General features: G+C 48.2%; 1 protein-coding gene across 9 annotated transcripts in view; it reads left to right on the top strand.

Moving 5' to 3' along the window:
- The window catches only part of DENND1A (DENN domain containing 1A), a 148,536-nt gene extending 135,733 nt beyond the window's left edge, over positions 1-12,803 (top strand). For 5 of the 9 annotated variants that reach the window (XM_072936699.1, XM_072936698.1, XM_012578373.5 and 2 more), the window contains 4 exons: positions 2,876-2,964; positions 6,438-6,566; positions 8,846-9,101; positions 9,949-12,803. In XM_072936699.1, coding sequence (XP_072792800.1) covers positions 2,876-2,964; positions 6,438-6,566; positions 8,846-9,101; positions 9,949-11,244 — 1,770 coding nt within the window. In that variant the 3' untranslated portion in view covers positions 11,245-12,803. The remainder of the gene's footprint in view (positions 1-2,875; positions 2,965-6,437; positions 6,567-8,845; positions 9,102-9,948) is intronic. The other 4 variants (XM_072936701.1, XM_072936700.1, XM_030286838.4 and 1 more) reach the window with 1 other exon arrangement.
- The last annotated feature ends 1,253 nt before the right edge of the window (positions 12,804-14,056 follow it).

The raw sequence follows: 14,056 nt of genomic DNA, 5'->3' as shown, positions 1-14,056 counted from the left end.
TTAATCTCCCAGCTGTAGGGTATTAATAGTCCTCACTATAACATGGTTGGTTCAACTGTCTTTGCTCCCAATGTGATTGAAAAGAGGTTGGAAATGTAATATTGAAAGCTCCTGTTACATTCCTCTGGCTATGTCAGTAAGTGGAACAGAAAGGCTTCATTCATCAAGGGGAAATTCAAGATAAATGTAAATTATTATAATCAATCCCAAAAATATGCTTGTATCAAATATACATAAATTTGTTGTTATTCAGAACTGTTATTTGGCTTTTAGTAGTTGCAACACATTTCTGTTTGTGTAAATAATACTTTTTGCAGGCTGCTTTTTTCCTCTCAGGCTTGGCAGCTCCTACAGAGGTGGGTATCAGCAAGTGGTTTATCCTGGCCTTGTACACAAGCACTAAAGGGAGTGACCAGGTCCCTCTGCTCTTCCAGCCAGGGCCACATAATACCAGAATTCCTGAGAAATATTTTGTGCTGCAAGGAGGAATACATGGGCACTAGTGCTTGCAATATGAATAATTGCTGATAATAAAGCTAAAAACACAGACCAAATAAATGTTAAGGAAGCAGATCAGAGATGTGCTTTGCATTCTGCTGCTTTGGAAATAAGTGGTGGTGGTATTATGAAGGAGAGAGGGTTGTTGCTTCTAATTAATGGAGGTCTGTTTAGATTAATAGTGGTTGTTTGGAAACTTTATTCAATTAGAAAAAGTTAAAATATAATAATCATTAAGTTAATGGGGGCAGTAATAAGCACATTCAACCCTTCTGTCCTGGAAGTTTACCTTTTTTCTTTTAGCTGTGTGCTCACGTAATTGGATTTTTTTTATATTTTGCATTTGATAAGCATTTAACCTTGCCTCTGCGGCTATGTGAGACTCAAAATCCAGCAAGGAATTGATTTGATTCCTGGCTTTTCCCTGCAGTTCCCCGGGAACAATGCTCTAAATCCCGTTCAGCTTTGTCACCTTGCACCGCACTGGGCTGGGGGCCCCTGGAGCCACCCCAAACTCTCACCTCTCTCCCTCCTCGGCAGCACACCCACCCGAAAGGTGAAAGTGTTCCCAGCACGCTGACAGGCCAGCTTTACACATCAGCTCCCAGCTCCCATTTAATTAAGCAGCTTTGCTTTCTTCCTCTCTTTCCCTCTCTCCTTCGCGCTCTCCTCTGCCGTTCCTGCTGCCTGTCACCCCCCTCTCCCGCACTCCTCTCTGTGGTCTCTCCCTGTTTTATCAGCCCTAATGAAGCAGTATTCTTCATCGATCCTGCTGATTGCCAGCCCATTCCTTTTGTTTGTTGGCACCGAGCCATTCTGCTGCGCTCTGACAGCTCAGCTCCTCTAATTAGCTCTGTTGTTCTTTTCCCCATGTTTCACCACGTTGCAAGTTCAGTTGAAGTTGCCACAAACTTAATCCTTCCATTCCTGCCATAAATTCACATTCTTAAGCTGTCTTTATTGTAGAGAGGAGCAGCCTTGTGTGGGGACTGATCTCCAGGACCTTAACATCTGACCTTTTCATAAGCCCTTTTTCCTAAGAAATAGTGGCAATACAAGTCTGGATTTCTTCATCATATCTGCTGTGCACCATTTCCTTTGAAATGAAAATTCAATGCAATAATGCTGCTGCTATATACTGGTGTATAGGGTACAAGCACTACATGCAATTTGGTGGCTTTCTCTTGGCAGGAAAATTTGAGGTTTATGTACCTGAGGAGAAAAATTAAAAAAAAAAAAACCAAAACAAACCTGGAAAGCCCCCCTCCCCCAACAAATTATATTTTTTTAAAACTTATGTAGTCACTCCAGAGCACTCAGGCTGTAGACCATGAACAGCTCCTTTCTCTTGTGCCTCTTAAGGGAGCACAAGCTCTGGGAGGTCAGGAGCTGAACTGTATTCCCAACTTTATTTGGGTGTTTGGGCATTTCTGTTGAGATTAGCATTGAGCTGAGCCAACAGATCCTACTCTTTCAGGTAGAGTTGTACTTTCTTAACAAATCACAGGAAGCTGGTGTGTACAGTCTGCCCTGATTCTGCAAATTCCCTCATTTGACTCACAGGGACAAGTTAAGCACAGGATTCCTCAGCAGTGTAAGCTGGCATATACACAAACTTTGAGCACAAGTGCTTATTCCATGCCTTGAAACAAGGCTTGTTCGCTTGTAGAGATCCTGGTCAGAAATCAAGCTGAATTTCCATACATTAGAAGGTGATGGATATGTATGTGAGACTGGATTGGCAGCAGCAGCATCTTCCACAGAAAAGGTTTGGGTTTTACTTACAGACAACAGAAGTCTGCCTTAATACCAGGAGTGATAACGACAATATGGCTGGCCAGGGTTTGTGTTCAGGTGCTGGAAGGAAGCAAATTTTTAATGAAGAATGAGCTGAGTTTTTCATGTTAAAACATTTATCCTAAGTACACATTTTCCAGCACAGGAGTCCTCACTGAGAGGTTGGGTTCCTGGGAGGGAGTGGCCAGAAGGGTGATGGTGTCAGAGCTGAGCCCCACTGCCAGTGCAATGTCCAGAGCACACGGACATTCCCAGCTTCTCTCTCACCACTGACTGCTTGGGAAGCTCACTCTCAGGGAATCTTTCTCTGAAATTCAGCTGTACCAAACAGGACAGGGCAAATAGCAACCAGTGACAAGCCTGTATGTTTCATCTGCAAGTCGTGGGGCCAGGTGGTTTATATTCATCCTTTGGATTCACTGATGTATCCACACCCATGTGTAACGCTGTTGTGGCACAAAACCCTAAGCAAGGCCCAGTGGAAGATCTCTGTAGGATACTGGTGGCTCTCCATGTGTTGTCTGTGCCTGCTGCTGGATAAGGGGCTGTGTTTGATGAGATGTCTCTGTGCATGTCACAGGTTCGCCCTCCAAGACCTCATGTGGTTAAGAGGCCCAAGAGCAACATTGGTGTGGAGGGCCGGAGGACCTCAGTTCCCAGCCCAGAACAGTAAGTACTGTGCTGCTCTGCTTCTCTCTGCTTGCATCAGTGTGTTCAGAACTGGGACTCACCAAAGGAGACATTAAAAAATACTACAGATCAAAGTTGGCTTTTAACTAAGAAAATATTTTTTTCTTTTTCAATTTTGGAACATTGTAGGGGAAGCGTGAAAAATCAAGTTACCAAAGTTTGCTTATGGAGAAACTGTGATTTGCCAAGTTCCACATACTGTGATCAGCCTCTTCAGTAAAAGTTTTCAGGTTTTGGAGATTTGTTACTTTGTTGTTCTGTTTTGCACTTTTCTTTCGAGGAAGTTGTCAGTTCCAGCCCTGCAGATGCAGTGTTCTTGGCAGGCTGTAGCTGGAGGGTGCAGAACTGTTTATTTGACAGTGCTGGCAGAAGGGGCTGTGTCTGACTCTAGAGTGCATTAACAGGATGGTGATGTCTGTGAGGGCTTGCAGGGCTTCACTTTGCAGAGTACGAGCAAATTTATCCCTCCTTTAGCTGTGCCAGTGAAGAGGGAATGTTCTAAATCATCTGTGCTGCTGCAGCCCACTGCTCCTGCACAAAAGGCGTTGGTTTCCAGTGTCTCACTTGTGCATACCAGTACAGGCATCTTCTATTGCCTCAGGGAGGCTTTTTCAGGCACTTTCATAATGTCACTTTTCCAGGGATTTTTGCAAAGACAACAAGGGGTGTGTGTTGCAGATTCCTGACAGTGCCAGAGTGGTTAGCAATGGCCCCTCAGGAGTGACCCTGACTAGGGAATGGATGTTCTGAGCTGTAGGTGCATTGAACTCTGGATGTTCTGAACTTGCCAGCACAGCCCAAACATGGAGGGACATCAGTGGGCATCAGTGCATGGATACCTCCTTCCAGCCACACCAGGGCAGGGGCATACTCTGGCTTTGGCCTAAACTGAATGGTGATTTCTCCCTTGTACAGAAGTATTTGTCCATTTTATAGTGGAATTTGGTTGCCCTCTTGTGGAGCAGATGCAGCTCCTGCAAAGGGCCGTGCTGGCCCTGCACAGAGGTTGTGGGGATTTTTAAACTAAAAGCATTTTCTTAATATTTAATCTGATGACTCACTGCATTTAGGTGGAGAATAATTGAATCAATTTAACATTTGTGTGTGTTCCTGTGGAGGATTCTGCATGTTTGGGTTCAAAAGCTGTTGACATCCCAATATTGCTCTCTGCTAAGGTATATCTTCAATTCCTGCCACTATCAGTCAGCAGATAAACATAAACACGAATGGTAAACATTGTACGAATGCTGGAAATACATTGTATTTTAATTATTTTATTTGGGTCTAGTTTATTACTGCTAGTTTTAGTGAGTCTTTACAGCTCAGCTGCTTTCACAAAATACAGAATTTTTATGATGTTTCCCACAAACTTTCTTTTTTATGTCCTAGTAAGAAGTAATCTTTGTATGAGTGTTCTGAAATGGAAATGAGAGAAGTGTTATCTCTAACTCTTGGATGACACTAGAATCAGTGAAAACACCATAAAATATATTTTCCCTTGTTTTACCTGATAGCACTGATGGTTAGGGAATTTATGTCTCTAGTTAAATGAGTTAATTCTTTTTGTGTGTGTAAAAGAAACACATTGTTTTGGGATGTCTGTGCTCAGTTTTTAATCGGTTAAAGTGCAGGGGATCAGGAGCAGTGACTGCAGAGAGCACCCAAGATGATAGCTCCTGTTAAAGCAGTGTACTCACAGGAGCTGGGGCAGCAGCCGTGCTGGACAGGTCAGCTGGGCAGCAGCCCCAGGGGCTCGGCAGAGGAGCCCAGCCCTGCGTGCCTGGCACTGGGAGAGCCCCAGCAGGCACTGCCCAGGCTTTGGGATGGGCTCGGTGGGGCAGTGTGGGATGCACAGGCTGGGGGCAGTGCCGGGGGAGCCGGGCTCTCAGGGCCCCGCACAGGCCTGGCGCCGGGGAAGGGTTTCCATGGGAGCTCTGACACCAGCTGCAGGAAGGAGTTCAGCGTGCCTCTGTGCTGTGCTCACAGTTGCCAGGTAATGCCCAAGGCTCCTATCTCAGAATGGCAAGAAAAAGCCCGTGCATCCAAATCCCTCATTCTCTGCATTTCACTGGCTAAGAGGGACAAATTCTTTAATTCCCTAGAGCTCTTGTGTAGCTGTTCTTTAAAAAAGCTATGTCAATAAAAAATAATTCTTCCTCAAATCTGCAGAGCCCTTTTTAGGAGAATAATGACAATTCCACACCCCTTTGTACCATAATCTCAATATTCAGGAAAAAGCAATACCATAATCAAGTAAACAAAATTAATTTTCTTATAAGCAGAACATCCTTTAAAATTATTACAGAATTCTCTTTACTAATTCCCATATCCTGCACTCCCATTTTCTATATATTTTTTTTTCTATCTCAAGTACATTTAGGTGTCAATTAAATTTGAAATATCTACATTTGTCAGCATTTCATTTTTGGCCAGTGTGATGTGCTGCTGATTTGTCCATGCATCCTGACACATGAAAAAAGCTCCCGAGATGCAGATCCTCCTCATTAAAACAGAGCCCCCGCTCTGTGCTGCTGCCGGCGCCGTGGAGCACGTCCCGTCGGCGCGGCACCGGGGCTGACACGGGATTTACCGGAGCGGCTGGCAGCGCTGGCAGCCCCGGGGCTGGCACGGGCTCGGGTACCGGGGCTGACACGGGATTTACCAGCACCTGCCTCCCCCATGATACCCGTTACAGAAGGAGAGGGGAAAGAAAGCAGAGCACTGGCTTTAACTGGAATCATGCAGACTGATTTACCACCACTGGCCGGAGCCCTGCCACCTGTTAGAGACTTTTTATTAATTACCTCTAACGTGACTGTGAGTAAAAATTCATTGGCAGTGGCAGCTCGGGCCCTCTTGGGCTGGTAGTTGCAGCATCCAACTTCTCTTTTCCTGCCCTAATGTTTAAGAACTGATTCTCAGTTAACCGCTGAGGAAAGGAACATATACACCTTACGTGACAAACTACATTTCATACCAATCTTTGTTCAGGTTAGGTTTTATTCTAGACTGAAGCAGTTTTAAATGTGAAAAATAGATACAAGTAGGAATGGGTGTCCTGGAGTCAGCTCCTCTTGTGCATCAGACTAAATGTCTGTAAAGCAGAGAGGGAGATCTGATGTTTGTCAGAGCTCAGAGGGCCTGAGGAGCAGAGCTGTCTGAAGAACAGGGAGGTGCCCAGCTCTGTAGGGAATGTGGTGGGGAAAGGGGGTTTCTGTATTGTCCTCTGCACTATGGGGTGGCTGTGGTCCCTTCCCTTGGGCACACCACGGTGCCCTGCCCCTGAGGGGCTGTGTTCTGTGCCTGGGCAGCAGAGCTCAGCATTCCCAGCCGAGCTCCCTGCTGTGCAGTCACTGGGGTCAGGATGATCTGGGTCTCTGGAGCCCCTGGCTTCTCCCCTCAGGAGCTGTCACTGTGACTCAGTAACTTCCTTTTCTCTTCCTATTCCCCAGCCTCGTAAAGCCCATGCGACACTATACAGTCTTCCTCTCTGAGGACTCCTCTGATGATGAATTTCAGCAGGAAGAGGATCCTGTCTCTGGCTTCTCTGAAAACTTTTTCTTCTCTGCTCCTTTCGAATGGTCTATCCTTTACTCTTCTGCTGTGTTCATGCCAGTTTCAAACAGTGGGGTTTGCATTGCTCAGGGCATGTGCTCCTGTACTGGGATTTTGGAAATGCTCCTGGGGTCTCTGTACAGTGCTTGATGAATGACCAGCATTTCTCCTGCTTGTTTGTCTTGATGTTGAGCAGCATGAAAAAGCATCCTCCTGCATGAAACACTGCAGCACCACACAGCTTATGGACTTCCATCGACTGGAGCTCTGTGGGATGTCACCCTTCCATTTGTCCTTTGTTCCAACATGCTGCTCGTTCTCCTGTCCAATGTCCTTTCACCATTCATTCTTGTGTGGTGTTACTGTGCTTTTGGGTTGTCCTGTGAGCCTTGTTCTAGTGCACTTAGCAGCCTTTTGCTGTGTCACCTGTTTGATCCCAGCCTGTCTGGTCTGTCAGGTAGCACATCCCTGCAGGTCCTGTGAGGGCATTGAGTACAATCTGACAATAATACAAGAAGCAGGAAGTTTGTTTGGTCTATTTGTATCCAGTTTTTGAATTTGTAACTTGTACCTTCTGGAGCCTCTGGAACTCTGTCTTGAAAGATGGTGTTGAGCAGCTGGGCCAGAACTGCTCACTGGTGCTGTGGCTGGAGGGCCGTGTCCCTGCCCTCGGTGCCTGTGGTAGGGGAAGGAGCACGGCCTGCCCAGGGTGCCCGTGTGAGGAGAGGGGAGCCCTGCCAGCTGTGGGCTCTGCTGCACTGAATCCCTCTTCCTGCCTATTTGAATATCCCAATCCCAGCAGGCAGCTCTGAGCTGAGCCCTCACTGAATGTCAGCAGAGGATTTGTTATTTCCTAACCTTGCCTGCTTGAGGATTTCTAGAGGATGAAAGGTAGATAAATTGCATGGAGTTGCACTCATTCTTTTAACAATGCAGCCACTGATTTGAGCAGAACCTGTAGGAAGAGGGGCCAGGGTACTGTGAGCTGCTGCTTCAGAAATCCACATGATGCCAGATCCAGGCAGTTCAGGGCTGGGAGATGGATGATGCCCAGTCACAGCTGAGCAGCTGAAGCCTGGCAGCCACAGCTGGGTAAGACCAGGCTGGAGAAGGAGGCTGCCAGTGGGACAGAGAAGTCTGCAGTTGCTAAAATCCATTGTGTGCTGCAGACACAGGTTCAGAGGCTGACAGGGAAGAGAGCTGACTGCAGGCAGGTGGGATGGGGAGGATCAGTAGGAAGGGGCCAGAAAATGTTCCCATGCTCATGGGGTGGAGGACACCAGTTTAGTTTTCAGATATCCCTTGGGGGATTGCAGTGTGACCCACAGTGATGTGAGACTGAAGCCACAGAGGTTTGTGAGCTCCCTGCCCTGAGGCCATGTGCTGTCACTGTCTGCCCTGTACCTGCAGTGTCCCTGTCCTGCTGTGGGCTCAGTGCCTGCTCTGTGTGTGCTGGGGAGGGAAGCAAGCTGGGCTCTCTGAATTTGCATGATATAGACGTATTATGATAAAAAGGGGAGAAGGGTTCTTCCATAGGATGTGTTTTTGCAGGTCTCACAAATATTTTCTTTTAATTGAAAGCTTGTTTAAATGCCACAATACAACTGGCTGCCAGTCAAGTGCCAATCCCCACAGCCATGTCTGGCACTTGTTATTAATTGGATGCACATCATGCTGCTGTTCTCTGTACACACACCAAAATGCAAATGTGCTGGTTCCATTTTCTGCTGAGGTATGTGCAAGAGAAGCATCCTGCTAACTCAGCCTTGGCTGGTAATGTAAAGGAGGTGTCTCCATAATGGATTGTGGTGTTTCTTGATAAGATGACACCAATGAAATCATTGGAACCTGCACAGTGTTCCCAATTATTGCAGGAAAACTCTGAGTTATGTTGTGTGCTGAGTTAGCTCGAAGCCCGAGGATGTCAGAGCCTGCAAACACAGGGTGCAGAGGCCGTGCCCAGCCTGAGGGGAGCCCAGACAGTCAGCATGGGGAGCTGGTGTCCTGTTATCCCTGCTCCAAGAGCTCCCTCCTCAGCCTGGCTGTGCCTGCATGACCACAGCTTTCCTCTGAGCACTTCCCACTCGGCTCTTGCCCTTCCGAGCACCCTCGGGTGCCAGGTTCCCTTCTGCATGTGCCCCTACCCTCAGGCTCTGCTCACAGCCTGCTCTGCATGGAGGGCTCTCTGAGCTATTTCTGCCACTGGGGAGCTCTTTGTAACTCATCCAGCTCCTTAGGAAACTGTGTTCAAAACAAAGAATTGGAAATGCAGTCATTTGCAATGTGATTTTTGGTTCTGTGCCAGGCCTCAGCCATACCGGGCGCTGAAGGAGTCGGACAGTGCTGATGGGGAGGATGTGGGCAGCCCGGAGAAAGCGAGAGAGCCGCTGCCCCCGAGCCCTCTGCTCCCCAGCAAGGCCTCAGAAGTCAACCTCCTGGAAGACATCTTCCCCAGCTTGGAAGTAGGAACCCAGCCCCAGCCCCTCAGCCAGGCCAAGAGCCTGGAGGACCTGCGGACACCCAAGGAAGAGGCAGAGCAGCGCTGCTCCTTTGAATACCAGGTCAGGGGCTTCCTGTGCCCTGGGGGTGGCACAGAGCGCATTCTGAGGATCTTTTTCATATTATTGGGTAAATCCTAATAATAATCATCATCATCTGTTTTCCAGGGATTTACTTACCTGTTTCAAAATTAATTTTTGAATTAAGAAATGGTTTAAACGGGACTCAGTGATTAGTAACTGTTTCCTCTGAAGCCTTTGCTGCTGAAGGAGGGGATATTTGCCCTGTTCCTCAGAATCTGTTTGTCCAGTGGCTGTCACACATAGTTATCTTTGAAGTTGATGGTCAACAGTGAGAATGAATAGTTGGTAATTTTCAGGTCCCCTCCACACTTTTTTTTCTTTTAACCTGGCTATTTTGGTCTAAGCATCATTTGAATAATCCACCTCTGAAGAAACGAGATTTTCTATGAAGGAACATAGTTCAAAAAGTGTTAAACGAAAGCAGACTCCAAGATCTTCATCTGACATTAAAGAAGCTAATGTCATTTCTACCTTATAATAATATTGATTTTAGTGTTACATTCAGATATTTCATTTGTTAGCTTATTCCATGCAGCAGTTAAGGCTTACCAGCTTTGTGCCTTGGATACAGGTGTGTGCTCCTTACTGGGATGTGACAGATGCACAGCATGTGCCAGCTGAGCAACCCCATGGTGGCAGAGCTGGAATTGGAGCTGCAGAGTCCTGGCTGGACCCTGTCTGTCCTTCCTGGCCCCATGCTGTTGTCCCTCTGCACTGCTGGCAGCCTGGGGACAGATCCTCTTCCCCCACAGCAGCCCAGACTCACTTCCTGCTCCGTGTTGTGAGGACATTAGTAAGAGTAAATGTTTGTTCCTCTCTCTTGCAGAGAATGGATCTTGGTGTGTCTGAGAGGAACAGGATTGTGCCAAGCATGAAACTGTCCCACCCTTACAACAAGCTGTGGAGTATGGGCCATGATGATATGGCTATTCCCACCAAATATTCCCAAAGCTCACCTGAAAGACCCTTGGCTGCCCTGAGTAACATGCCCTCCATCACCAGGAGACCCCAGAGCAGAGACAGTGGTCTGGCTCCTGCAGAAAAGGATGAGTCCAATCCTGCCATTCAAGGGAACATCACCATTCCTAGGCCACAGGGAAGAAAGACTCCAGAACTGGGCATCGTGCCGCCACCACCAGCACCCAGGGCTTCCAAGCACCAGGCTCCAGCTGGGCCAGCAGAAATTCTCACCCCTCAGGGGCGCAGTCACTTGGTTTCAGGTCTTGTCCCAGAGCCCTTTGGGGCTGGGAGTGTGTCCTTAGACCCCGAAGCGCAGCGCTCTGTCAGTTCCTCCTCTCGCCCGTCCCAGCTGCTGTGCGGGGCTGCCGGCAGCGCCGAGATGCTGCAGCCCGTGCGGGTGAAGGCGGAAGGTGCAGGTAACGAGAGCGAGCTCCTGCTGAGCCTGCTGGACCCGCTGAGAACCTCGGCCTGGCCGGGCAGGGCCCCCCAGGGCCCGGCCCCGCAGGGCTCGGCCCCAGCTCCCGCCCTCGGCGCCTTGCCAAGTGACTTTGTGCCTCCTCCAGCTGCACCATTTGCCCTTGGCTATCCTGCCCCAGCTCCACCACCTTTTCTACAGCCTTCCCCAAATCCCTTCACCCAGACACTGCCAGGAGCCCTTCCAGTGTCCCTGGTCAGACCCCCGAGGGGCTCCTTCACCCCCTCCTTAGGTCACGCATACAGCTCCAGCTTCATAACCCCCACTGCCGGCTTCTACCCACCACAGAGACCTCAGCCCCACATGGCCACGCTCTCCATGCCAAACCTGTTCAGCCAGGCTCCAGCTGTGCCAGCAGCTGGCTCCTTGCTCCTGCAGAGCCACAGCCCTTCTCCCACCAGCTCCCTCCAGCCAGCGTGTCTGGGTGGTCCCTCCAAACCCCGAACGTTACAGGTGGGCCAGTCCAGCACAAAGGTAGATCCCAAACAAGCCCTGGCTCTTCTGGCCAGTGAACCCCCTCTGGTCCCTGCCAGGCCAGCCAAGGGCTTGGAGTCAGTGTTACTGTCCTCAAAATCTGAGGAGACAAAAGATCCATTTGAAGATCTGTTAAAAAAGACCAAGCAGGACGTGTCACCCACACCAGGTAAGGTGGAGCAGCTCAGAAAGCGATGGGAAACCTTTGAGTGACGTGCCCCATGGCCTTGGTGTCCTTTTGGAAGTGACAGAGGGATTTTTTGGTTTTTTTGAGCCAGCATAAAACCAAGCATTTCTTTTAAGGAAGGCTGAGCCGGGACCGCTGCAGGACCATCGCTGAGCTGCAACTCAACACGAGAGCTTTTTGCCCACAGGTCAGAGTCCCCCGTTGTCCCAGTCCCTGACACTGCTCTCTCACTCCCCGCCACTGAACCCTGGGATTCCTGCACTGACCAAAGCGTGAGGGGAGGTGGGTTGGGTTGGGTTGGGTTGGGATTTCCACACACAGCTTTTCAGGCAGCACTACTGATGCACAAGTTACTCCCTCGCTGTATTTTCAGTCCTTGGCACAGCTGGAGTGTGACACAGCCCACTCTGCTGGGGTTCATTGGGCCATGGGAAGGGGCGTCAGTTTTTCTGACATTACACAGAGATACAACATTTTGTTCTCACATGCAAAGTGCAGCAAACCAGTCCACAAGTCGCTGAACTCATCCGTTGGTTTCTGTTTGTGCTCGTTGAACCCCAGCCACTCCTGGAGCTGTGCTGTCAAATGGACTTTGGTGGCACTTTTGACTCCCCCCCACCCCGAACACCAACAGCCAGGGCAGAGTTGTCACAGGCCTGCAAACCACAGCACAGAGCAGCTGCTCAGGGATTGGTCCTGCATCTCTGTTGGGAAACTGGAAACACCAGCAATTGTTTTCATTTTTTGACTTTGTTTTTGTTAAATGCATCAGAAAATAGAGGCCATAAAGAGTATCCTAGTTCTTATATATGTGTATCTTAATATTATCTATCAATATTATAAATTGCAGTATATGAATGGAATGTAACAATAGCTTACTTGATTATTACAAAGAAGAGAAGAAATGTGGGGTATGGAGGTTCCCAGCTCCTGAGTGCAGGTGAAGGCCGGTGTGCTGAGGGGCTGAAGCAAGGCGTGTCCAGGAGAGGGATCTGGACTCTGTGGCCTCGCTGGAGCCTCGGGCTGGCCCCGCCTGGCCCGGGAGGCACCGAGGGCAGGGGATGCTCAGCTGGGTGTTCTGAGCCCCCTCTGTGTTCTGCAGGTATTTCACATGAGCCTCGGCATCCCCAGGAAAGCTGCTGTCTCTGGTCATTTCTGTTTCACTTCCGTGGTGCTTTTTTGGTTTGTTTTGTATCTGGGCACACTCTGGTGTAAAACCTGTCACTCTGGCAGAAGGAATCATATCACCATTGAGCCTTTGATAAAGGAAATCATCTTGGACACACGGGGAAATTCTTGTAAAGCTTTATCTGATTTCCAATGTATCTATTTTATTCATGTTATCTTGGAAGTTTTCTTACTCTGGGGAATGGGAATGGCTGTCTCTGTGTTCGAGTCTGGGCAGTACAAAAGAAAAATAATATCTGAAATGCTGCTGGTTTTGGGAAGACCACAGTATTCCAGGAATATTCTGTTTCTGTACAGTGCTGTTCCTCTGACAAGCCATTCACTTGGATTTGTATTTTCTTTTTGTGTTGAAAGACAGATGGGTTTAGTATTGAATAGTAAAATATTTAAAGTCTAAGATACCAGTTCCATTTTATTTGATAGAGTTCAGAATCCTTTAACTGTGAAGAGCCATCAAAGTTTGCAGCTGTGCAGGGGGTGTGGCACAGACCACGATCAGCCATCCAGACAGCAAGGTGTTCTTCGGGGAAGAACAGTCACAAGCAACAACCAGGTCTGTTTTTTACCAAATTTTATTGTAAATTTCCTTTGAAGGACATTCTAATTATTTACAAATTATAAAATTTACAATTAAAAAAGAAATCAGGATCATAATAATTAACTACAGCAAGTCCAGTTTTGTGAAAAAATATATTCAAAAATTAAATATCAAAAGAAAGTTAAGTTCATTATTGAAAAAAAAAAAAACCACCTTCCATAAATAATTTTGCAGAAATGCTCAAGACACTGACAGAGTATTTTAACACTTTGCTAATACTGGCTTTGGGTGCTTGGAATGCAGCCCTGAGGAGCTGCTGCCGGGGCATGGCCGGACCTGCCGGGGCTCCAGGGATTTGTACCTTGCAGGAATTGCAGGAGCAGGACCTGCCTTGGGGTGCTGGGACAGAGGTGGCAGAGACCCCTGAGCCCCCCTGAGGTTACTGCACCCCTGGGCTGCAGGAAACCACAGCAGCTTTGCCTGGCAGCACAGGGCCCAGGGCATTGTCCTGGCACAGCTCTGCTGCCCTGCAGCCTCCTGTGCACAAAGCCACAGGAAAACCCCCCTCACCTGCTCCTAAAGCCCCCATGCCAAAGGGGACCGGGCAGTGCCACTGGCTCTGCTCCCAAAGTGTGCTGGACCTCCCGAAAGAGCAGCTGGAAAATGCCCAGAGCAAACCAGTGACAGGAACAGTGCCAGCAGAGTCACTGCTGCTGAACAGAGGAAGGCAGCCACAGCTGGGCTCACACCTTTGACTCTTCTCCACTACTAGAGGGAAATTGATCTTACAGACAAAATACTGTCTGTCTCCCACTCCTGTTTTTTTCTATTTTCTAAAATTTCTGTTCTTCTGTCAGCAGCTGCCTGTTGCAGAGACCTGTTCTTACCCAGACACACCTGTTCTTAAACGAACAGATGTGAGCAGCAGTTCCATGCCCCTCCCTTTGCATGGAATTACAGAAACATTTACAGCTACAGTAGAAAAAAAAAAATCCAAAAACAGACCAGAATAAACAGCATTTTCTTGTGGCAATGAGCTACAGTAGGCAGGTTCCCACCCTGATTTTTCATAGTATTTTGGAGATTAAAAAGCAGAGAATGTTCTAAAATAT

Source organism: Taeniopygia guttata, chromosome 17 (genome assembly GCF_048771995.1).
Source record: "Taeniopygia guttata chromosome 17, bTaeGut7.mat, whole genome shotgun sequence".
Classification (NCBI taxonomy): domain Eukaryota; kingdom Metazoa; phylum Chordata; class Aves; order Passeriformes; family Estrildidae; genus Taeniopygia; species Taeniopygia guttata.
This window is presented reverse-complemented; position numbering and strand designations above follow the sequence as displayed.